General features: G+C 38.1%; 1 protein-coding gene across 2 annotated transcripts in view; it reads right to left on the bottom strand.

Moving 5' to 3' along the window:
- The window catches only part of PIK3R4 (phosphoinositide-3-kinase regulatory subunit 4), a 48,750-nt gene extending 23,675 nt beyond the window's left edge, over positions 1-25,075 (bottom strand). The window contains exons 1-7 of one of the 2 annotated variants that reach the window (XM_037524501.1): positions 25,054-25,075; positions 17,361-18,137; positions 12,986-13,119; positions 10,672-11,254; positions 7,235-7,369; positions 5,140-5,361; positions 3,071-3,244 (exon numbers count right to left, since the gene is read on the bottom strand). In XM_037524501.1, coding sequence (XP_037380398.1) covers positions 3,071-3,244; positions 5,140-5,361; positions 7,235-7,369; positions 10,672-11,254; positions 12,986-13,119; positions 17,361-18,093 — 1,981 coding nt within the window. In that variant the 5' untranslated portion in view covers positions 18,094-18,137; positions 25,054-25,075. Of the gene's footprint in view, positions 1-3,070; positions 3,245-5,139; positions 5,362-7,234; positions 7,370-10,671; positions 11,255-12,985; positions 13,120-17,360; positions 18,138-18,946; positions 19,273-25,053 lie in introns of those variants that run through there. The other variant, XM_037524495.2, reaches the window with a different exon arrangement.
- Positions 25,076-25,401: the final 326 nt, after the last annotated feature.

The following is a 25,401-nucleotide window of genomic DNA, read 5'->3' as shown; positions in this document are numbered from 1 at the left end:
CCAGAATAAGACAGATCAATCAGAGTCACCACAGAGACCCTGGAGATGCAAAGCCTACAGCAGAGACCCCTGCACAGCCCATAGATGCCTGATAAACACTACTGAAGTGTTATGAGATTTCTGTGGCTATGTATGGCATTCTTTGTATCCACAAGGAGCTAACTGATACAAAGCACCTCAAACATCCACAGACAAGAAACCAAAAGGAGACCTCCTTATAATGCAGTAATATCCCATCTTTTCTCCGTCCATTACATTTCAGTTATCTGAATATAAGCCTCAGAGAAAGTGAGCACAGAAGAGAGCCATTTTTAGAAGAACTACCACAGAACTTCCAGCAATCAACACCACGATCCCCTTTAAGGTGGACTACAACAGGCTAGCTAAGTATGGTTTAGAGCCACAACAGAGATTCTAGTTTATCATATACTTTAAGCAGGTGGGTATTTCTAGGTTACTAAGAACTGTTTGTTTGTTTTTTAAGTAGTTTAAAATACCGACAAAAGATTTTATTTTTCTCAGCAAAGATTCCTCTCTTTCCCCAATAGGTGGTACCACACTCAGTTCCAGTTCTAAGGGTCTTCACCATCCAACAACTTGCACCACACTGGGTTATTCAATACCTAAAGGTAACAATTTATTGTGATGCTAAGATACATAAAGTACCCCACAAGTTCATCCTATAATCAATGACTAGAAACAGCAGGGTGCATGAAAATCTTGGCAAAATTTGAGGGGTGAAAAACTGAGTTTGATGATTTTTGCTTAGCAATTGGTGGACATCTATTTTTCAGATAAACAAAATGTTATTATAAGTTATACTAAATTTCAAAAATAATTTCTGAGTATAAGAGTACATGTTTATATACAAAGTCATTAAAATAAAGATGATAAAAGGAAAAAGAGCTCAACCATTTAGGGGTAACGCCACTTACAGAAGAAAAAAGAAAACACTGATGTAAAAATTCAGAAAATGAGAATGAGCAGGAAAACACACTTGCAGGTAGCAAGATATGTGTGTTAAGATGATGTATTTTCGGGCCTCCCCTGGTGGCTCAGCAGTTGAGCGCTGGGCTGTGAGGCTGCCTGCAGCCTCTGCAACACCAGTTTGTTCCCTGGCCGCTAGCCAGGGTCCCAAAAAAAAAAAAAAAAAAAAAAAAGATGATGTATTTTCTTTTTAATATCATTTTGAAAATTGCCTTCTGGATCTGACTTACATCATGCAGGACCAAAAATTTTAAAAATCTATTATCTTTTGTTCTACTATAATACTAATTTCTGGTTTTGAAGTTCTCAGCTCTTAAAAATTGGGAAAAATAGAGATATAACTCTCTCAAGGGTCAATATTCTATATGAAAAACCAAAAACATTTCAATGTGTTTTTTTCCCTCATTCTTATGACTGTGCTGCCAATATCAACAGTTCTCTATAAAATGTGTAATCATTTTCGGCCTCCCTGGTGATGCAAGAGGTTAAGCACTGCACTATGAAGCAATCCGCAGCCTCTGCAGTACAAGTTCCATCCCCAGCCAGCCAGGGAGCAACCCACATGGTGCAGCAGACCTCTCCTGTCTCACCCACTGCTCCCCTCAGCAGTGTATTTCAGTCAGTCTGCCTATTCTGTCCCTCACTCTGTCTCTGACAAGTCCTCTCACCCCCCGCATCTCTGGCCTGTGCCCCAGCTCTTGTATGCATAAATAAATAAACCTTTAAAAAAAAAAAATTGTAATCATTTTAACATAATCATCAAAAAACTCAAACCCAATCAAGGTTATAAACTAAAAGAATTATACAGTATTAAAGTGCAAAATAAGAATTGACATATACTTAAAATTACCATAATTTTTTACAAACCTCTATACATGCTTTTAAAATTTCCAGAAATGTTATGTATATCTACCAACTGCCATCTAGCTTCTCATCAATTAAAGTAACTCCTTTGCCTTTTTCCTCTGAGGATTGCGCAAGAAAAACCAAGTCTAACCAATTCTGGCATCTTTTAATTTTCCTTGGAAGCAATTACATGTTTTTATCTAAAAAGGCAATTTTCTAAGATTTCATGTCCTCCCAGTACAGAGCTACTTGTAATCTTATACTACTAACTTTCTCAAAATCAAGTGATAAGAAGTTCCAGATGTCTTAATTTTAGATCACATCATGTTTACTTGTTCGCTCCTAATCAAATTTTAAGTTCAGGGAAGTAAGTGTCATGAAGGTCAATGGATGAGGTCCTTTCATTTGTTAATAAAATTACTAATAGTTGTAACTTCAGCACCATGAATTCTTAATTGGCAATCAGTAATGGTAGATGTCAAAGACAATCCTCCATATCCAATATCCAATTCCAACATGACTAGTGGTCAAGCATCCAAAATAATACAAGTTGGGCGTCCTCTGTGGCACAGCAGGTTGAGCACAGCACTCTGAAGCTGTCTGCCACCTCTGCAGCACGGGTTCGATTCCAGGTCGGCCAGGGAGATTCCCATATGGCGCAGCAGACCTCTCTTATCTCATCCGCTGCTCCCCTCAGCAGTGCTTTCAGTCTGTCTGCCTGTTCTGCTCCCCACTCTGTCTCTGGTGAATCCTCTCACCCTCCCATGCCTCTGGGATTTAAAAATTTAAAATCTAAAAAATTTTTAAAAAATTAAATTTAATTTAAAATTTAAAAAAAATTACAATTTAAAAAAATTTTTAAAAAATTTAAAAAAAAATACAAGTTGATTCTTCAGAAGTTAAATACTTCAGTTACATCATGTTAAACAAAAATAAATAAATAAATAAATCTTCATTTTTCAAGAATCTCAAAAATTAACTACAGATAAAAATAAAGAGCTATTGCCCAACCTGGGCTGGGAGACCAAATGATCCTGTTTCTTTGCCTGTCTCTTACATACATACAGACACAGACACACATGCATATATATAGGCAGGAGCATGCGTGTACACACAATACAAGAATAAAGTGGAACATCTGACAATACTGCCTAGAATTTTTAAATGATCTATCAGTTGTTATTTCTCTTCCCACACCCACATTTTTCCAACTTTATTGTGAAAAACAAAAACTTACCAATATCATTGGCAAATTCATATACATGTGGTTTTTGCAGCAGCCCTAACTGGCACATACAGGTAAGGGCATTAAGAGCTTTCACAATAACAAATTCCTCAGCATCACTAAGTCCTTGTTGTAGCAGGGGTTTGAGAATTGATGAGCTTTGCCAGCCAACATAAGCAGCAACACCTGAAAAAAGAGAAGCAACATTACATGATCATCCTATATCTCACAGTATAAATGTGACTACGTAAAATAATCAAAAGCCAAAAATATAAATCACATTTCCTACCCAGCATGATAAATGAAAAAGACCCACAGCAAAGCAACTAATCAAGAACTCCAAGGGAATAAAAGAACCTATGAACTTACAGAAAGAAATACAAGTACCCTAAAAATGAAAGAGAATCAGAGTGGTATCAGATGATCAGCAGCAACAATGGAGGTCAGATCACAACAGAGCAGCACTTTCAAGGTCTAAAAGAAACTTTGTACTCAAACTGTGAATAAGAAAAATAATGTCATTCTGAGACATACAAGGGCTACACAGGTTTGCCTCACATACAACCCCTTCTAAGAAAGTTTACTGAGGATGTACGCCAGCAAAATACAGATGGAGGCAGAATGTATAAAATGGAAGACATACCCCAGGAATTCAAAGGCGGTGAGGGAAATAGAACAGCTAGCAAAGAAACAGAAATCAATCTGACTAATTACAACAAAAAGCTAATAAATTTCAAAATTATTCCCAAGTAGAAAAGTGGATTAGATTACAAGCAATAAATAAAATTAGTAAGAAAGAAACTAGATATCACAGACAAGATGAAGAAAGTTATTATATTACTTTTACCTTAAAAGGAAAACAAAGCAATTTAAAACTCCAAAACAAGAAAGTCACGGTATCTATATGAAATTAAAATGTGCAATGTATTAGTAACTGGTAGAGAACAGAAAGAGGACTCTGTTGACCTGGATGCTATAAACATATTCATTAAGTGATACAGGGTCATGGCACTGGAATTATGGTAAAGCAAATATAAATAGTACATTATCTCTTACTGATTCTACTTCTGATTTGGGGTACAATGAGCTTAATGCCTGTTTCTCTCTTCTTTTGTTACTTTTGGCGGATAATACAAGTAACTGTTAATTGACAATTCAACCAACTACAGAGATGTACTGGGTTACAAAACGATAAAGCTTTTGTATCATTAAAAAAACCACCAAAAACAAAAGAGCAAATTATGGACTGGGAGAAGATATTTTCACATCATATATCCAACAAGGGTTAATTTCCTAGATAAAGAAAGAACTCATACAACTTAACAACAAAAAACAACCCAATCAAAAAATGCACTCCTATGTTGATAACAGCACTGTTCACAAAAGACAAGACATGAAATCAGCTTGAAATGCCCACTGACAAATGACTGGAATTGTGGAATACACAATGGAATGTTATGCAGGTATCTAAAAAGATAAAATGGTGCCTTTTGGGGGAAAAAAATAGATGGACCTTGAAGTGATGATGTTAAGTGAACTAAGTCAGAAAACAAGAGACAGTTAGTGGATGGTTTCACTTAGCTGCAGAATATAAATAACCAAAGAAAAACAACAAAATTAACTCTCAGTCTCTGAAAAATATAGTGATTATCAGAGGGGATGAGGGAAACGGAGGTGGGAGTGGGTATAAAGCAGGGACTAGGACAGGGTATTGGCACTGGAGCTCTAATGGAAGGTGAGTGAAGCATGTGTACATACAGAGGTGTGAAGTTATACTCCCCAAATTTAGACAGATATATAAACAATTAGCAAATTAATAAAATTTAAGAAGGAAAAAAACATACACAAAACAGTTTTCAATGACCACATGGTATTCCTTCATATGAACCTATCGCTGTTAATTAACCAATCCCTTGATCAACTAAGGTATTCCTATCACCCAAAAGCAGCTTAACAAGAGACTAGAAACTCATTTCATTATTAATGAAATTTGTTAACAGTATCACTGCCGAGATCGCATGAATATTTAAGACAATCCAAAATCTTAAAGACAAAATTTGAAAACAGGAGAAAAAACATACCAACTATACTATCAAAAAAAGCACCACGTAGATGCCAATCATTCTTGTCATTTAGGAAAGTGATCATATGGGACAATAAAACATCATTGGCTTTCTGACGTCCAAAAAACACACACAGCCGGGTTATTCCATTTTCCATTAAGGTTTGTTTCACGATATTTTCAGGATCACTTAACAAAGTGACAACTTTCTGCTGGACCATTTCATGTAGGGCTTGAAGCTCTAAAAAAACAAAAAAAGTAAAAATAGATCAACAATAGACCCAGTGCTTTCTTACTCCTCAGGGATAGAATAATTACATAATTTACCGCTGAAAATCTGCAATCACTAAGTATCACCCTACTCAAAGCTCTGAAGGAGAGATGGCAAAATGATACATAAACTGAAGAACATCCTAGCAAAGAGATTCCACAAGCACCGTTACCATCTTGTTAATTAAATAGTCCTATTCATGAGGCTCAAGGAGAAAACCATGGGAAGCACCAGGAAGACCACACTACCCAAGAAAATCAACTTAGCCAAGAGCTGAAAATACTAGATTAGTTCAGGATATAATCTGACAGTACAGGGCAATACTTTTATAAAGTGTTTTCAAAGGTCAGTTAATATATTTTAGAAAGCCAGAAAATACACTGTAAGTCCTCTGAAGGTTTTACATGACCTGGCCATTGCCTTCGTCTCCAAGCTTACCTCCTACCCAACCTCCCCTTCTCATTTACGTATTTACTTGTCTGTCTTTCCCATATTAAAACACAAGCTCAAGAGCAGGTATCTGTTCTGTCTGATTTACCACTATACCCCTAGTACTTAGAGCAGACACGAAACTGCTTAATACAGACCATATGTTTAACAATTACTCACTAGCTAAATGAATGAGGGCAGAAGATCCTCCGATACAGCCACTGTCAAGGGAAAGGCTGAACTGATATTCAAAATTACATGTATTAATGTTAAGACAACTCCGTAGAAGTTTTAACACCTAACTCCATTATGTAAAAAGATCTAATTAATGTAATAAAATGTAAGACAAGTCTTTCTGTAAGTTCAAAATTATTCTGTTGTCATATAAAATAAAAAATTCTGTTGTCCTCAATTCCAGATAACATATGCTATCTAAAACGATACCATTCTATCATAATAAATAACCAGAACAGTCCTTTCAGTTGTCTATAGAATAAAAATCTGAAAACTAGATTTCTCTAGTTTTTCTCAACTAGAAACATCTTGGAACAGATCTAAGTATATTATTTTACTTTTAAATTTTTACTCAATAAACATTAAATAAAAGCCTATTAAGAACAGTATAGGGCCCGCCTGGTGGCGCAGCGGTTAAGCGCTGGGTTGCGAAGCTGCCTGTAGCCTCTGCAGCGCCGGTTCGATCCCCGGCTGTTCCCCGGCCACTGGAGGAGGGTCCCACATGGTGCACAGACCTCTCCAGCCGCCCGCTGCTCCCCTCAGCAGTGTACTTCGGTCCTTCTGCCTGCTCTGCTCCCCGCTCTGGCTCTGGTGAATTCTCTCACCCTCCCACGCTTCTGACTGTACCCAGTGCTTATATAAGTAAATAAATAAATAAATCTTTAAAAAAAAAAAAAAAAAAAAAAAAGAACAGTATGGATGTAGATAAAACTTCCAAAAGGACCCTAAACGCAAAAGAATTTACCATCATATCTGCTCCTTTACAGTAAAAGATGTGGGTTTCTATATGATCATATATTATGAAATACACAGTTTCTGATTGAGAATACTCAGAATACACTCTCATATAAAGACAACAGATTTAGATTCTTTTGTTATGAAGTTTCCAGTGTTTTTGCCTTTTTTTTCCCTCTAAGAATTATATAATTCAGTTAGCATTACTGTTAACACAAATCAATTCTGGCTGAAAAGCACTGAGCTTAGAATCTGTGGTGACAAGCTCATCATTTCCTGGCTAGATAACAGGATGTAAGAATAGAGAGAACAGTCAGACATCAGGGGCCTTCCCATCTGTGTCTGGTATTCTTTTGTCTCCATGAAAATTATAAATGGTAGGTTTGTGCCAATTTGCAATTCATTCTAAATTAACAAGAAATCTCAAAGAGAAAAATCATATTACCTGTGTCATAATTTCCATTGGGATGTGAAACTTCTTCTATTTCTTCACTATTTGGGTCATTTTCCATATTGAGATTTTTTAATTGTACTAATTCCAGAAATCTCAAAGCTGTTTCTGCCAGCAAAGCTATGTTTTCTGTAAGATAAAGGGAGAACATTTATAATTATCATCGTAAACCTTTGTAATGCTTATAACTTTGCCTAAGTCCATATACATATAATCATAAAACAAAGGAGGCAATGGAGGAATTTTCAATTTAACATTTAACCTAATTAGTTTAGTAAGTTAGCTTGTAATCTACAACTATCCCAAGCTACCAGTCTTAATAACGAAACAAGCATATTTTTAATACCAAAAAAAACCCCACCAAAATACAGCACTCAAATGAAATAAGAAAAAACAAACAAAAAACCTTAATCCCTCTACAAAGATCTACCCTTTAATAATATCCTGACATTAGACTAACAGAAAAACATTCACAATTCAGTAAAATATCAAGGTGGGCGGTTAGAATCACACAGATCTTGGATCAAATCTCAACCTAGCCACATTCTAGTTGGCTGGCTAACCAACCATTGAGTTTGTTTCTTCACAAATAAATACGACAACGAGCCAGTGGCAGGCTGAATCAACCATTGTTAAGTAGTCTTCCAAGTGATACTATGACAGATGACATCCTAAGTAAAGTATCAGTCTATTTGCCACGCTTCTGCAGTGTCTATTTTCTCTCCTTTCTGATAATGTATTTGTTTATCGAAGGCTGTTATGCCTCACTACTGTCACATTTGCTATCAATTTCATCTTCTCTTTGCTTATACTTCCTTCCTTCCATTTCATCCACTCATGTGTCTCTCTCTCTTCTTTCCCTCGTATGTCTCTGCCTGACACATGACCATACAATTCAGACTGCACCCACTCTCCCTACTCTGCAGTGAGCAGCACTCACCGTAAAGTTGAACTACCCTATTTTAATGATTCTTGGACTCATTTTTTTACTTTTTAAACACCTCTGAAATTGAGATGCATCTCACAATAGTTGAGATTTCGGAGTTTAACAAATGCAATGATTCCCTCCATCTTGGTCTCCAACTGCCCACCTCTACTAGGTTCAAAATTGTTCTGAATAGAACAAAAATTTATCTCCAAGTAGGCAAGATATTAATACCCTATAACGCCCGCTTCACAGGAAGAAGATGGGAGAATTCTGGGTCATCCTGGGATAAGAAGTTAAATCCTAGAGGAGTATCACCACTTTGGTGATTACTAAGTAAAGGCTCTTCTTTCCTAGGCACCTCTAAAGTCTGGCTAGATCTATGCTTATTTCTCCATTTAAGTTCACAAACCATAAAATACTTTAGAGTTTATACAGAATACAAATCTATAACAGCATCTGAGTTAAAAACTACTGGTTAAAAAAAAAATTAAAAATCGATTTTAAGAACTCTTGTAACAATCATGAGCAGTAGATGCCCTGACACACAGTAGGTTTTTCAATAAATAGTAGCTATTATTTTTATGCTATGATTATTAGTAATTGAAAGGTCAAAACAGCTGACCCTTGAACAATGTGCAATTAGGGACACAAAACCCTAGGCATCCAAAAATTGGTGTGCAACTTAGGAATTGGTGCTTCCTGTCCTCCCTGATGGCACAGCAGGTTGAGCGCAGTGCTGTGAAGCTGGCCAGAGCTTCTGCAGCACCAGTTCAATTCCCGGCCAGCCAGGGATATACCCACATGGTGCGGCAGACCTCTCCTGTCTCGCCTCCTGCTCCCCTCAGCAGTGCTTTTGGTCTATCTGCCTGTTCTGCTCCTCACTGTCCCTGGTGAATCCTCTCACCGCCTTTCCCCCAGCCCCATGACTCTGGCCTGTACCCCAGCACTTGTATAAATAAAATCTTAAAAAAGAGAGAAAAGAATTGGTCCTTTCTAGCTGTAAGTTTCATGTCTGCAGATGGAAACAACAAAATTCTGTGGTTGGTTAAATCTGTCAAAGCAGAACCAACAGACAGAAAAATGTCCACATACAAGAGGATTTGTGCAGTTCAAACCCATACTGCTCAAGGGTCAACAGTACGTATACCCGGCACTATATAGCCACACCTTACCTATTTTACACAATTAAGAAATGGAGTAAGATATACTGGGCCAAAATAAGTCCTGAAATTCTTTAGAGATAAACTTTTAACTAGAGATAAACCTATAAACTTTTCCTTCATTTTATCTGGTGCAATTATTTACATTTGTCGAGTAAGTCACAAATATGCTTTGCCACAGATGATAAATTATTTAAACAAATCCTGGATTTTCTAGGCCTGAAGTTTACATGAACATTTATGGAAACCAGAAATGATAAAGAGGTAGATAGGCAGATGAAGAAATTTAAATAAACATATATTACAGGTCTTCCAATAACATCATTTCATTCTAATGATGAGAAAGAAAAATTCTGGGCTGACAATGAACAAAAAGACACTATTGCAGGATCTGCTTTTGCTATATATTCTTTTCAAGAATCTACTAACAATGTTAAATGAGAACATACTGTGTAAGGAGAAAAAAACCACCCTACAACCACCAATCAGTTTGTGGATATGCTAAAAGATAAAGTCAGACTTCAAAAACCATTTGTCACATGTTCCATTAAAATAATTACAGGAAAATCATAAAATGAATTAAGCTAGTATCCTTCCAAAAAGAGACACTATCATCACCACATATATTTTAAATTCTGCTTACAAAGACTGCAAACCAGAGTCCTTGATTTGCGTGATTACATTTTAGAAATAAATTATGGAATTATGTAAATGTCTCGATGACATTTTCCATGCAGAAATAGCATTTGGAATTAATTTCAGGTGCATAAATCTGTATCATCTGATTTTTTCGAGTGAGAATTACAAGTAAAACAGGTAGGTGTGCCCAATAACACACCCACCTCATCACAAAGAAGCCATACATCCTAAGCACTGTAGTACCTAAAAGAACCTTAAGTTCAGTAAGTTAGCAGGCTTTCTTTCGACAATTACCAGCAAAATCAAACTTTTTCAACAGTAATAAACTGTCACATCTTAAACCTTATATTCAAATAAACATATGTGGTCAAAAAACTTTATGCAGGCCCAAAGACCCTAGATCAGAAGTACATACTTGTCTAGAAGAGTCTTACTCCAAATTAAATGTAATACTCCCAATAAAACGGTAAAAGTCTATATTATGTACTTTTTACTTGTTAATTCTTATCACTTTGAAAACAAGAATACATTCAAAAGCTGAGTTCCATGAACAGATTAGCTATAAATATAACTAAAATGTACACAAATAGTTCAAGGACTAAAGTTCACTTGGAATTCCCAACCAAATTACAGAAATGAGGTATGATTATAGTCACTAACTTAAAAAAATATGAATGGTTAGTAGCTGGACAATAAACTCTTACCAGCATAGGCTAGCCTAACAATAGTAGCATCATCTTGGGCTAAATGAGCTATGCCTGGCAGAATATATTCTGGGTAGATGTTAATATCATTTCGAGGAACCTCTTTGACAAGAGCAAGAACTTTGGTCAACGTCCTCAAGGCTTCAGCCCTCACTCGAGGAACAGAGTCATTGCTGAAATGCAAAAGGTAGGGAGTAATACGATCCAAAAGAATTTCTACACTTAATTTTGGGGCCAAATGGAGAATTAGTTCCAAAGCAGCAAGTTTGGAATCACAGTATTTAAGGGTCTGTAGGCAAGATGTTATAACAGACACCAAGATGACCAGTCCATTTTCCTTCGGCTCGCCTTCTGTTTTTTCCGACAGATCATGTCCACAGAGATTGTGAATGATGTTGCCCAAATCCTTCCGTATAACCAGAATACGCTCATCTGCAGAGAGAAATGTTTCCTTGGCAAACTGAGCCATGTATGGCTGAAGGAAAGTGTAAAATATCTCAGGAAAGGCATTGCCGCGCTGCTGCTTTAAGTAATCTTCTGCCTCTAACCGTTTATCTGGTTCTCGGTGAATCATCTGAGTTACCTATACCAAGGGGAGAAAGGGAATAAAAAATAGACTTGAGAACAGCAAATTAAATTAGATGAAAGCTATGAGGGGAAATGTGACACCAGACTTAATGGATTTTCAAGGTAAGTCTGACTATGCTCAATGTTTACCTTCTAAACTAACCAGGACCTGATTACTGAGTAATAAGTAATTCTATTTTTGTCTTAGAAAGCACTAGAAAATTACACATTATTACAGATGGCCCAAACACACAAAGAGGAGAAATATCCTTTCAATATTCCCTATTTATTAAGACAGGGAAATAACACACTACTGCTCACAGTTCAAGGATCCTTAGTTTTCTTAGCAGGAGATAACCATTGAGAATCTGAGGAAAGAAATGGAATTTTCTCCAAAGAAAAATGTACACACACAATTTTTGTATACAAAATTGTACACAATTCTGAAAAGAATCATAGAACCCCTGAAATCTATTTACATATTAGAATCTAGATTAGAATCCTATTACCACAAGGAATACATGGGTTAAGTGTGTGGCTCTAGGGTCTGGTCAAAAGGCATCAGTACTTCGAACTTTTCAAAATATAAAAGAGATGTTAAATCCTGTGAACACTAGAAATGATATAACCTATGTGAATCTATTGTGTTTGCTAGCATAAAAGGGAAATATTTTTTTCAATATAAAGTTCAGTCTCTTTCCTAGACCCTCAGTGTATTAGTCATCATTATTTAAATATACAAAATACAAAATATGTATCTAGTTATTTTAACTTTGTTTATATTCCAAACAGAAGGCTAGCACTGAATTTGGGAAAATCAAATGTACTATACATAAGAAAAGGTAACTTTAATAGGATTACTTTCACATTTGAATTAAACCATAAAGGTTAGCCAAATCCATTCCTCTCACAGTTAAGAAATCATAGGTCCATATTCACAAGTTACTTGGCCAATGTACCAAGACAAATCACTGCCATTTTTAAGAAAGAACAGTCAGTTATGCCAATTCCTAATCAGGAGCACTGTGCAATGAATATGAGCTAAATACTGGCTCACTCTGAAGCATCTTGGCTTTTATTATTTGCCATTTTGTAAGAAAAAAGAAAATGTCTATTTCCCTACCTACTAACGAATATTTTAAAAAATACTATAACCTTTCCACGATTCAAGGCCATCAGCATCAGCATCAATCACTGTACTGACTACCTTAAAGATCCACTCAAACGGCAATATAAATTCCTCATATCTGTTCTGCTATACTAACTTGTGATTCTATAGTTCCCTTTCCAGAACTGCCCTCAGGATCAAAGTCATACAAAGTTACCAGCAGCCATATAAAATGGCCCTACACTGCTATATGAAAGTTGATGCTTCCTGTTGTCCTCATTTTACATACATGCCTTCTTCACTTCTTTCTTGGAAGGTCTATCCTGAACAACTCTCCAACCTGCAGGGATCCTGTTACAAAATCTGTCCACAGCAAAACTAAGGAGCATAATGGGAAGATACATGTATATGTATATAAATATTAAGTCAAATGAGCTGTTTCTGAGAAGAGTAAAAATTATACATTCTCCCAAAAATCATACAACATTTTACAAAGTAAAATCAACAGACTGTTTGAATTAGTTTATGGGGCTTTGTTGCTTTGTTCCACAGTCGTAACATTCTAAAGAGCAAACTAATGTAAAAATGAGAACATAATTTTATTAAAAATTTTATGGCAAATATTTGTAGCATAGTTACCAATTCTCTGATACTGCCATCTTCTATTTTATTTAGCACTTGTTCAGGGAAAAACTGTCCATTTCTATAAGCCAAAAGTTGAGAAAGATCAAACAGTGGCACGCCTTCTGTAAAAAGTTCAGCTATTACACAACCTGGAAAATAGATATAAAATTCCATTAAAAATAAGAATTCACAGAACAAAAAATACAAAACCCCAAGTTAACTGGATTAAAATTTTAATACAACAGGGGCCTCCGTGGTGGCGCAGGCGGTTGAGCGCCGCACCGTGAAGCTGTCCACAGCCTCTGCAGTGTGGGTTTAATCCTGGCCGGCAGGCAAGAATCCCACATGGCGCAGCAGACCTCTCCTGTCACGCCCGCTGCTCCCCTCAGCAGTGTACTTCGGTCCTTCTGCCTGCTCTGCTCCCCATGTCTCTGGTGATTCCTCTCACCACCCACACCTCTGGCCTATACCCCAGCTCATGTATAAAAATAAATCTTAAAAAAAAAAAAAAGTATCTACATTCTCAAAAGGACAAAAAGGCTCCACCAAATCATTGTGTGGCATGGAGTTAAAGTCTAAAAGAAATCCTTAAATAACCTTTGTCACAGCCTTGCATCCGCTGGGCCCTCTGGCTGGAATGGAATCTACCCCTCTACCCGCTTCCCCATATCCACATAGCTTGTACCTCGACCTCTTCAGGGCTTTAATCAGATGTCGTCTCAGCGGTAAGGCCTTAACTGCCCAATTTAAAATCACAAGTCCTATCCCCACAGCTATCCCATGTTCTCTGTCTGTCACATTCTCCCTTTTCTGTGGTATCTTCCCCAAGGCACCAACTGCCCAATGTATTTAATGTATTTACTTCTGTCTTGTCTGTACAGCCACCAGGATGCAACCTCCGTAAGGAAGGAATTGTCCTATTTTGTTCACTAAAAAAACTCCAGCAACTAAGACAGTTTCTGACACCTGTAAACCCCCAACAGATTTCTTAATTTCTCTACCTAGTGTCAAGTTCTAGAGAATATTTAAAATAGCTATTCAAGATCCCATCAACACGAAGGAATCAGAAGACCTGAACAACACTACAAACCAAGTGAGTCTGAAAGACATCAAAGGAACAATTAAATCAACAATAGCAAAGCACAAAGAAAAGTACACATTGTTCTCAAGCACACATGAAACACCAGATTAGACCACAGACTAGATCATAGACAAGCCACGGAAGCTTAAAAGGATTTAGAGCATACAAATTATGTCTTTGAAACCACAATGGAATGAAAGTAAGAACTCGGTAATAGAAGAAAATTTGAAAAATTCACAAATAATTGGAAATTAAACAATACACTCCTAAACATCAAAACGAGCTGGGAACTGTGATGGCTGAAAGATTATTTGCATGGTCTTAAAGTGGTTTTTGCTTACCAGTTGAAAAAAAAAAAAAAATTGCAGAAGAGAGAAATTGGATAAGACCTTGACCAGAGATCAAAATTAACATTCCCGACAGATGCCATATGCCTCTAGATGTGATGCTGTGAAGATACACCATCACCTTGGCAGTACCTCTACTCAGTACTTCTAAATCTAATCATGCGAAAACAATCTTACGAGCCCTCTTTCAAAGGCCTATCTTCAGTCAAAACAATGTAGGGTTCTTTAGTCTGGAAAATTAAATGGTGATTTAAGAATTTTCTTCAGGTTTACAAAAGTATAATGCAAAAACAAAGGATAAACAGAAATTCTTCAACCTTAAAATTTAAAAATACCAGTTATAAAGCCATGGGAATGGGTGTATAGCATGAGACTATAGATAACACTAATATATATTTGAAAGCGATTACATCTTAAAAGTTATCATTACAGGAAAAAAATTTTAGACTATGTATGGTGACTGTCGTAAACTAGATTTACTGCAGTGATCATTTAGCAATATACACAAATATCATTAGCTTGCACAACTAAAACGAATGTCATAGGTCAATTACACCTCAATTAAAAAAATTTTAACTCAATTTAAATGTAATTTTAAAAAATACCCAAAAGCTAGAAAGTGGTCACATTTCTAAGCCAAGAGTCCTACTCACAAGACAGTAAATTCAAAAATGTTAAAATGGTTCAAGAAAAATGTAAATATTCAATGATCAAGAAAATTGTGATTCTGGGGCCTGTCTGGTGGCGCAGGGAGGGGTTAAAGTCTCAGTGCTATCAAGCTACCACCAGCCCCTGGGGCAGGCATGAGTTTGATCCCAGGCCAGGGAGTTAACCCACATATGGCACAGCAGTTCTCTCATCTCTCCTGTCTCGCCTGCTGCTCCTCACAGCAGTATATTTTAGTAGATCAGCCTGTTCGGCTCCTCACTCTATCTCTGGTGAATCCTCTCAACCCCCACACCTGTAGCCTAGGCCCCAGTTCTTGTATGCATAAATTAAAAAAAAAAAAAACACAACAAAAAAAGAAAGTTGTAATTCTGATGACTATTTCTGATCTTGTATTTACAGTCCGAAGGCTACCCATAGCTGACCAAATACACCCACCACTAGATTGTCTTGGGACACAGATTAGTGAGCTGAATGGATGGACAGAGGTGTGATACAAGCTAACAATTCTTATTCATTCCCTTGAACTAGACTTCTTCATTAGTCATGATATTGTGCCTATGTATTCTAAATTATAGCTCATTTTTTCTTTGCAGTAAACCTACCAATGAAAAAAAGATTAGCTTTAATCTTTGCAAAATTTGTGGAAAATGGCACTGATGCCAGACTATGCAGTGTTCATCAGGATACCATTTTCAAGCCCCCTCTTCTCCTAGACGCTTATAACTCACCTAGAATCCATGGCACAGCTTCCTGGGGTCTGTATATGTGAAATAATGCACAGCAATGCATGGTGCTTTTTCCCAGGGAGGGAGGATAATGATTTCATCAGATTCTTTCAGGGGATTCCACAGAATCACTTCTTACTCCATTGGCTACAGTGACTACCTATTTCCTGGTAACTCCCAAATCTCCATCTCCATTCCAAAAGCTCTGTGCCCCATGACAGACAACCATACGCTGTACTTCTCCTGGATGTCCCCCAGATGCCTTCAACTCAGCATATCTAGTACAGTCCTCATCATCTTGCCTGCTCCTCCTCCTATCTCGGTAACCAGCGTCTTCATCCCCGGTTTCCCCAGCGGGAGGAAAGGCGTGTTCTTGACATCATCTTCCAACCAAGTCCCAACAATTCAACCTACTGATGATCCCTTCAGCATTCCCTCTCTCCACGCCCTCTCTAATTCTCTCACAGCTGTAAGCCATTGGGGAGCATGGTACCTGGCTTGTGGCAATTTACTACCTACCATCTCCAACGCAGCTCCCCTGCAATCCAACAGCCATGCTCCAGTCTGGATTTTGTCTATAACCCACATCTCTAATGTCCCTCTAGATCCTTTCTGGTCTGGGCCTTGCTGACCTCATACCCTCTGTTCCAGATACGAGAACTATTTAAAATGTCCTAATATATCAGCGCACCATGCTCTGGTCTTCAAGTCTTTGTAAAGGAAACATCCTCTGCCTGAAAAAAACTATCCTTACCAAAATTAGCTATTATCTTTCTGCTCTCAGTTTATGTTTTATTTTTAATTAATGAAGTACCACTGTTTTACATCTTTAATATTTTGACAATATAGGATTTCTCCCCTCAGGTGTGGTCACCATAGTTCTCCCACCACCAAAGCACCCATAGTCCTCCACTGCAGTCCATTTGGGTGCCCCCTTCTTATCCCTCTCCTTCCCCCTTGGATGCCTCAGATCATGGTCACTTTTCAAGGGTTGGTTTTAAAGTTTGTCTTTGTTGGTTTCTCTATATTCCACATATAAGTGACACCATCCAGTCACCTTCTGGCTTATTTCACTCAGTATAATCCCTTCCAGCTCCATCCATGTTGTCTGGTCTGTTAAAATGTCAAACATCTAATAGAAACTTTTTCTGATCCTGCCTTTCTACCCCTCTCCACCATGGTGACTTACTAACATACAAATCTACATATCCCTATAACAGCACCTTATATTTATCACCACCACAGCAAACCACTGAAGTCATTTTTCAGTATCACTTCTATCACCTTGAAAAGAGGGATACAATAACCCCAGTCTCCAGTGTTTAAACCAGTGTCCCACACATATAAAAGAATGCACTATTGTGAATTTTCTAGGCACATGTCCAGTGAAAGAATGCTGCATCTATCTGAAACAATGTATGAAAACAAAGCAGAAAATTAATTTTGTTAAGTATGGGGACTTAAAAAGTCCCCATTAATTTTGTTAAGTATGGGGACTTAAAACTACATTTCTGTGTTTTAAAGTTAAAATAATGCACATTCCTCTTAGCAAATTCCAATTCAAATACCTGCTGAGAAGATGTCCATTGCTCGCTTCAACTCTCCTCTTGTTCTCTGATTGCTATTTAAGTCTACAAGTGGAGTTGAAGGATCTCTCATATGTTCTAACTCGGTGGCAAATAACCCACCATCAACAAAACGTTCCGGAGCAATATAGCACGTTCTCCTCCGTGAAGTGTCAAAGAAATAGTTGAAGTCTGCTGGGTTGTCCTCTGGAAGATAAGTGGGTTTAAAACTGGCAAAATCAGTTAGAAGGACCCAGTTCCAACTGGTGACCATTACATTCTCAGTCTTGATGTCCCCGTGACGGACTCCAGATTTGTGCGCTTGGTCCACAGCTGTCAGGATCTGGAACGCGATCCAACGTTTCTCAATATTATTTAAGAAGGGGCGGGTGCTGATGCGATCATAAAGGTTGTCTCGCACATATTGCCGGAAGAGCATGGCTGCTTTCTCAGATGCTTTTTCTGCTGCTTTCTGAAAAGGTAGACAATTCTGTGCAGAATGAAGCCTGATTTTCAGTTCCTCCAGCTCTTGTTTATAGCTGGTTAATGGCAATGTTGGATCCTGAATTGCAAAGACCTTCACAACCACCAGACCTTCTCGGTGCTTTGCTCTAGCAACTTTAAAAAATCGAGTACTCCCCAGGCTTTTATCATACTCAAAGTCATGGATGTCCGAAAAATAACTCTCCACAGAGAGGATCTGCGAAGGTGCTATGCCAGCAAGCTGATTTCCCATAATGGCAGCAAGCAGCTATGGGTCAGTAAATTAGGATACAACACCTACCAAAAAAAAAGAGAAAGAAAAGAAACAAGCAATAAAATGCCATTATTTACCAGGTCTCTTCCTCAAAGATAGATGCACCCTTTTTCTCTTCCACTAGAGCACTGTACAAGCCTTATAGGCAGCCTCTACGTTTCGGACACACTGATCTAAAAAGATTCATTTTACATCATCCTTTCCAAGAGTGTTACTATATTTAAACAGACTTTTCAATATTAAGTTGAAAATATCATAATTGCATATTTTCTGAAAGTTAAATATGAACTTTTACTGTGTGTTTTGTTTGGGCTATGAAGGTCACAACATTACTACAAGACAGTCTCTGTCCAAAAATCTTTGAGTCTTGGATAAAAGACACAAACATGTCAAAAACTTAAAACTGACTACGAATCAGCTGATAAAAATAGTCACAACGGAAAGATCAGGCTATGATCCAAAAAAAATCGGTATCACCTGTGCCCTTCTTGGAGCAAAAATGACAAACACATTAAAGACTTGAAACTAACTAAGGAACCAGCTGATACAAATAGTCATTGAGCTCCTAAAAGGTCAGGCTGGGATCAAAAAAAGCAGTATCACCTGCGCTCTTCCAGCCTCGTTCCACTGCGCCTTCCTCTCCCCACCCACCCCCACCCCCAGCTAACAACGCACAAAGTTGTCTGGTTTGCAACCACCGGGGACAAACCCTGGCTGAGATGTTAAAGTAAACCAAAATACACTCGTGCCCTACACTGTCCAGGATTCTCCTAGCTCAGGTGTTGCGGGGACAGATAAACACACTCACGCCATGCGCACACACATAAATTACCCCAGGCCTCAGAGTGCCACAGTCGGTCACTAGCTCACTCTGAGGTCATGGCGGGTCACTGTGGGGTCTGAGCGGGAAAGGCGTGAGCAGCCGGGTGGGTCTTCTCTATGAGGGGTCGTCCTTCAAAGCCAGGAGGTGGGATGCTGGGGGAGGGACGCAGAAAAGCCCCAACCCCCAGAAACTTCGGGGGTGCGCGGGGGGGGGGAGTGGGAAAGCTCCGGGGACCGCAGCGGACGGGCGAAGTCTGGCCGAAGAGAGGCCGCAGGTACCCCAGGAGTTGCCCCCGCCAGCCCCCTCCTCTGCCCTGGGGGCCACACGTTCCCGGGCCTCGCCTTCCTCTCGCGCGGATGTCCGGCCCCTCGAGGCCCTCTGGACGCGAGGGCCGCCCCACCCGGAGGGGAAGTGGAACCCGGGAGAACGGGGGAGGCCGCCAGTTCCAGGGAAATGCCACTTCTGAGCCGCTGCAGACGCTGCAAACACCGAACTCCCGGGAAAGCTGCCGGCTCTGACTTCACTTCCTGCCGCGGGGCGGAAGTGACGCAGGAGTGAGGCAGGAGGACGAGCCGGAGGAGGCCGACGGTTGCTAGGAAACGAGGAAGGGGCGTGGCCTCGCTCAGAGAGGCGGAAGAAAATAGGACGCTTCTACAGGGAACCCTGTTATTTCTACCGGTTGCTCCCCCAAAGGCTTCTGACTGGCCTCAGCACCTGTTCAGACACCCCTTCAGCCCACGTGCGCCAGAATAGAGTTATTTGAGTGTTTACAGGCATAGTTAGGAAAATTAATATATCCCAGGTTGAATTTAAGAGCTTGAGATATGGATACTGTAAAGTGTACTACTTAAAATACACAGTTCAGTAGTTTTTTTATATTGAGTTGTTCAATCATGGCATTACTATAATTTTAGAAAAGTTTCATCACCCCCAAAATGAGAGCCTTTAAGTAATTCCATCTCCTCGGCAACTCCCCACCTACCACTCCCTAGCCAGGTAATCATTAATCTACTTTCTGTGTCCATAAACTTGACTCCTGTGGACATTTCAATAAATGGTATTTGATATGAGGTCGCTGTAACTGCTTCTTTCACTGACGTTTTTAAGGATTATCCTTTTTGCAGTTTGTACCAGAAGTTCATTCATTGCCAGCTATTCTATTGCATGAATATTACACATTTTGTATATTCGTTCACTAGCTTGTGAACATTTGGGTTTTTTCACTTTGGAATTATTGTGAATAAAGCTGCTGTGAACATTCAAGTTTTTTATGTAATCACGTGTTTTCATTTCTCTTGGGTAAATATTTAAGAGTGGAATTATGGAGCCATATGGTAACTGTTTAAAATATTGAGAAACTGCCTATTTTCCTAATGTTTCTACGTCGTTTTACATTCCTATCAACAATATATGGGGATACCAATTTCTCCACATCCTCACTGACATTTGTTGTCACTTTTTCATTATAGCCATCCTAGTGGGTATGAAATAGTATCTCATAGTGGTTTTTATTTACATTTCCCTGTGACTGTTGATGTGGAGCATGTTTTCATGTACCTACTGACCATTCTTCTTTGGAGAAATAGCTATTCAAAATCTGCACATTTTTAAATTGAGTTATCTATCTTTTATTATTGGGTTATAAGAGTTGTGTCTTCTGAATACAAGCCCCTTATCAGATTTGCAAATAGTTTTTCTCTGTGTTGACTTTTCACTTTTTTGATGATGCTCTTTGAAAAACAAAACATTTTAGGGCCTCCCTGGTGGCGCAAGGGGTTAAGTCTCAGCACTGTGAAGCTACTGAAAGCCACTGCAGCAGGAGTTCAATCCCTAGCCAGGGAGCTGGCCTACATGGCACAGCAGACCTCTCCTGTCTCGCCCACTGCTCCCCTCAGCAGTGTATTTCAGTCAATTCTCCTGTTCTGCTCCCCACTCTGTCTCTGGTGAATCATCTCACCCCCTGCACCTCTGGCCTATACCCCAGCTCTTGTATGCATAAATAAATCATTTTCAAAAAACGAAAAACAGAACATTTTAACCCTCCTTTCTTCTCCCTTCTCCATCTCACTAGGTAGCCATACAGCTCACTAGATTCCTTAATAATGTCCTTACATCATCCTTAACTCCCTTCTATTCTCTCCTTAGTTCACCTTTCCCCAATCAATAGTCTCCTGGTTCTGATGCTTGCAACTCAAAAATATGCCTGAGTCATATACTACCATCTCTCCTGGATTTGGGAACCTGCATTCCAGGAAAGACATTCTCCCCTACCCACAATATTTTTATATTTCCCCCATGATTTTTTCTGGTTCTTTTATAATTAATTTTGTAGCCTTAAATTTCTGAATTTATGGATTTCTGAATTTATGGATCTAACTTAATTTTTCTTTCCAGAGATACTTATCTAAAATGTTAACAAGTAATTCATTTTTCCACTTACTCGAAATGTGTATTATCACATACAAATTTCCTGTATGTATTTGAGTTTTCTACTGAACTTTGTCTTCTGTCCATTGAGTTCCCATTTAATTTATCTGCCACAAGTCCCTTCTAGATTCACCTCTATGACATGCTTTCTTTTTCTTTCATTTTTCTGTTTTTAAATGGCAATCATAGCTGCTTATGGAGGCCTCTTTAAAGAAATCTCAGCTAATTCTTTTCAGAGTAAATAAATAAAATGTGCTTGCCACTAGCAGAGCAAAAAGAAGAGCCAGCAAACACTCTTCTATCTTTAGCGAAAGACCTCTTAGCTGCACTGTGGATAGCTGACTACTTCTGTATAAAATAGATGTTTCTGGAAAGTAGCTGTATATAGGAAGTCTTATTTTCCAGCCTTGTTCCCTTTGCCTATAAGCGGGAGCAATTTAACTCTCACAGTTAAGTACCTGTGGAAATTAAGTGTTTTATTTCCAGGTCAAAGCAATTAAGGGGTGAATGACTTTCTTCACTATGTTTCCTGTCAGCCTAGATGCAGGGGAAATCAGGGCCGTAGGTAGTTCCAGAGCCACAAAATGGTAGGAGCCTGTGTCCCTGAAACACAGGCTAGAGAAAGAGCATTTGTTAAACAGGAACACCCATCTAGGACTTCTACATAAGTAAAAGTCAACGCCTATATGTTAAGTTAATTAATAATTGAAATGTATTTGCCAAAATATTCACCTTGATAATGATTAAGTCTCTGAATTAATGTAAACAGCCCCAATCTCCAAATTTCTTATTATTGAGAAAATAAACACTTGTTGAGTAGTACTGATTGAATTTTCTGTTACTTAAACCAAAGACCTTCCCTGATTGACAAAGTACTATAGTTAACTATTTTATATTACTCTAGAAGGTCAAAGTCACTTAATTCCAGGGGCCATCACTGTTCAGAGTTTGCAATTATACTGGAGATGACTTTTATATTACAGCCTGACCTTTACAGGTCTCTTGTTTGTAGCAGGTGGGTAAGCCCATGTGGCTTGAAAAATAAAACTAAACCCATGGCCTTTAGTTCATGTGTTTCTACCAGTTGAATGTGGTTTGCTTGTAGGAATGAGAATTTGCCTGAAATGTTAATTGATTCAATTTGACAGTACTTCACACATTATAAATCAATATCATGATGTTTTGTGAAATAGTGATAAAGATAGTGGTCTAGGGGAGAATCTGGTAGTCTGGGGATGAGTATGGTTGATCTTTTTATTTTTAATGAAACACGGGACGATTGACTCTCCTTTCATGGGGGGTGGAATGCCTGTGTGTTTCAGTGTAGGACGGGACAGTATCAGTTTTATGGGCTAAACTTAAACATAGTACTAATCAAGCAATATTAGAATGTCTACATGTTTTAGTTATCTAGTGCTATATTTTAAAGTTCCTCAATACATAGTGGTTTAAAATAAAAAGAACTTATTTTCTCTCATGGGTTCTATGGTTCTGGAATTCAGACAGGGACAGTTTGTCTCTGCTCTATGATGTCTGGGTCTTCTGCTGAAGACTTGAAGTTTGGGGGCTCAAGTCACCTGAAGAGTCTTTTACTCAGATGTCTGGAGGTTGGTGCTGACAGTGGTGGAGACCTAACTGGGGTTGTTGGCCACAATATCTACACGTAGCCTCTCCATGCAATCTTGCTAATAAATTGTAGAGAGATTCCAAAGTTAGGCATCTGGAATGTAATGACTAGGTGGAAACTGCGTTGCCCTTTATAGTCTAGCCTCAGTGACAAAGTCATGTCCACCACCTTATACTGAGAGAATCAGTTTATAGAAGTCTGCCCAAGCTCAAGAGAAAGGGGTACAGACCCCTTCCTCTGCCCATACACCTCTCATTGGAGGCATGTCAAATTCACACTGTAAGAATAACAAGTGGGGTGGGAATCACACACAGACACACACAGAATCATCTTTGGAAAACAGTCTGCCATGCTATACTATTCCTCTATCTCTAAGAAAGACCCCTTCCTTCCTTACATACAACTGTTTTGATGATATTGAGGATATCCAAAGATATATTTTATTGTTATAATGAGAGAGGGTGAGGGCTGTTACTTAATTCTAGTGATTAGAGGCCAGGAATGCACTTAAACATTCTACATTGCAAACACACGCATACATGCAAATACATACACACATGCACACACTCAAGAAATTATTTTCAATAGAGATGGAAAAATTTTGCTTTATATTAACACTCTAAGTATTCAGGATATTCAAGGGGTATAGGAAGCCTATAGAAAACATCAAATTCCTGAAGATCTGGTTGTAGATTTAGCATTTATGCATTATTTATGATCTACTATTAGTGAGTTGTACCAGGTCATTTCATTATTTAGTCAAATTTTGATTTCAAAAATATGTTGGACATGTTCGCCTCTCAGTGAACACAAATAGATGGATAGATAGTCTGTGCTCAGGGATAAGAAGAATTACTATTGTTAAAATAGACATACTACCCAAGGCTGGCTATAGATTCAAATGACATTTTTCACAGAAATAGAAAAAAACAATTCTAAAATTTCCATGGACCTGCCAAAAACTCCCAAATAATCCAGGCAATTCTGAGAAAGAAGAAAAAAGTGGAGACATCACACTTTCTGGTTTCAAACTATTTTACAAATCCATAGTAACCAAAACAGTACGTTATGAGTATTAATGTAGATGCACAGACCAACAGAATAGAATTGAATGCCCATAAATAAACTCTCACATATATGGTTAATTAACACTTAAAAAATGATCCAAAAAAGACTCAATGGATAAAGGTGATTTTCTTCAATAAATGATGTGAAGAAAACCAAATAAAAACATGCAGAATGTGAGTGAACCTCTATCTTACACCACTCACAAAAATTAACTCAAAATGGATTAAAGACTTAAACATAATTAAAGACTGATGAAGCCATGACACTTCTACAGGAAAGCATACAGGAAAGGTTTCTTGATGTTGGTTTGGTAATTTTTTCTTCTAAGACACCCAAAGCACAACAACTAAAGCAAAATTCAACAAGACTACATCAAATTAAAAAGTGTCTCTAGACCAAAACAACCCACAAAACAAAAAGGCAATTTATGGAATGGGTGAAAATAATTGCCAGTCATTTCATCATATGTAAGTATCAAGTAAACATATTATCTACCTTAAATTTATACAACATTATCAGGTCATTATATTTCAATAATGTTAGAAAATAAAAAAAAACTCCTCTCAGTGAGCATAATGAGTGTTTTAAGTGTGTACTCCATAATTTTTATCTATCTTCTATTTCTAGAATAAGGAACATTTCTGTCATGGACTTTTCTGCCCTTTCAGTGGTAATTTTATTTGTGTCCTTGTTAGGATTTGACTATCTACTTTCCTATCCTAAAAGCTAAGCTGGGAGGAAATCAGCAATTTAAATGTATGGAAGGAAGACAAGTCCTTTCCTAAGAATCCTTGAATCACACTTTGATTAAATATTATACATGCTGCAGAAGCCTGTCTTTGCTGCTTCTCTTTTTTCATACTGGTCATTCATTAAGCATGAAAAGACATCTAATTTTTAAAAGTCAGCGGTCTAATAAAGATGAAACTGGCAAGCAGGCCCCTCCTCTCTATAGTATGCCCCACGGGCTGCATGCAAAGCAATTACAACTCACCAGTCAGTCTTTTTCATGAGATAACATCAGCAATTTTGCTCAGGGCTTCTTTTTTGATGAACAGTGGCAGAAATAATGCCTTAAATCACTAAAAAAAAAAAAACCAAAACTATGTCTGTTTTCTCAGAACAATCCAATATTAAACCAAGTCCTTCCTAATTAAACCAAAGCCATTAAAATATGCATTTTTTTACTATGAAGACTTTTAACAATAATGAAGTGAAAGAGATTCATTAGAAAAATATCTAAAGCTGAGGAATTAATGTGAGCTCAGAGGAAAACAAGTCCTGGTATTTGAAATTCCTATATTTTAAATGCATTTCCCACTTCTTTATTGCCCCCCAGAGA

The sequence above is a fragment of the Talpa occidentalis genome, unplaced genomic scaffold (genome assembly GCF_014898055.3).
Source record: "Talpa occidentalis isolate TD23 unplaced genomic scaffold, MPIMG_talOcc4v2.1 talOcc4.10, whole genome shotgun sequence".
Taxonomy (NCBI): Eukaryota; Metazoa; Chordata; class Mammalia; order Eulipotyphla; family Talpidae; genus Talpa; species Talpa occidentalis.
The sequence above is the reverse complement of the archived record's forward strand: the minus strand, read 5'-3'. Positions and strand labels throughout refer to the sequence as shown.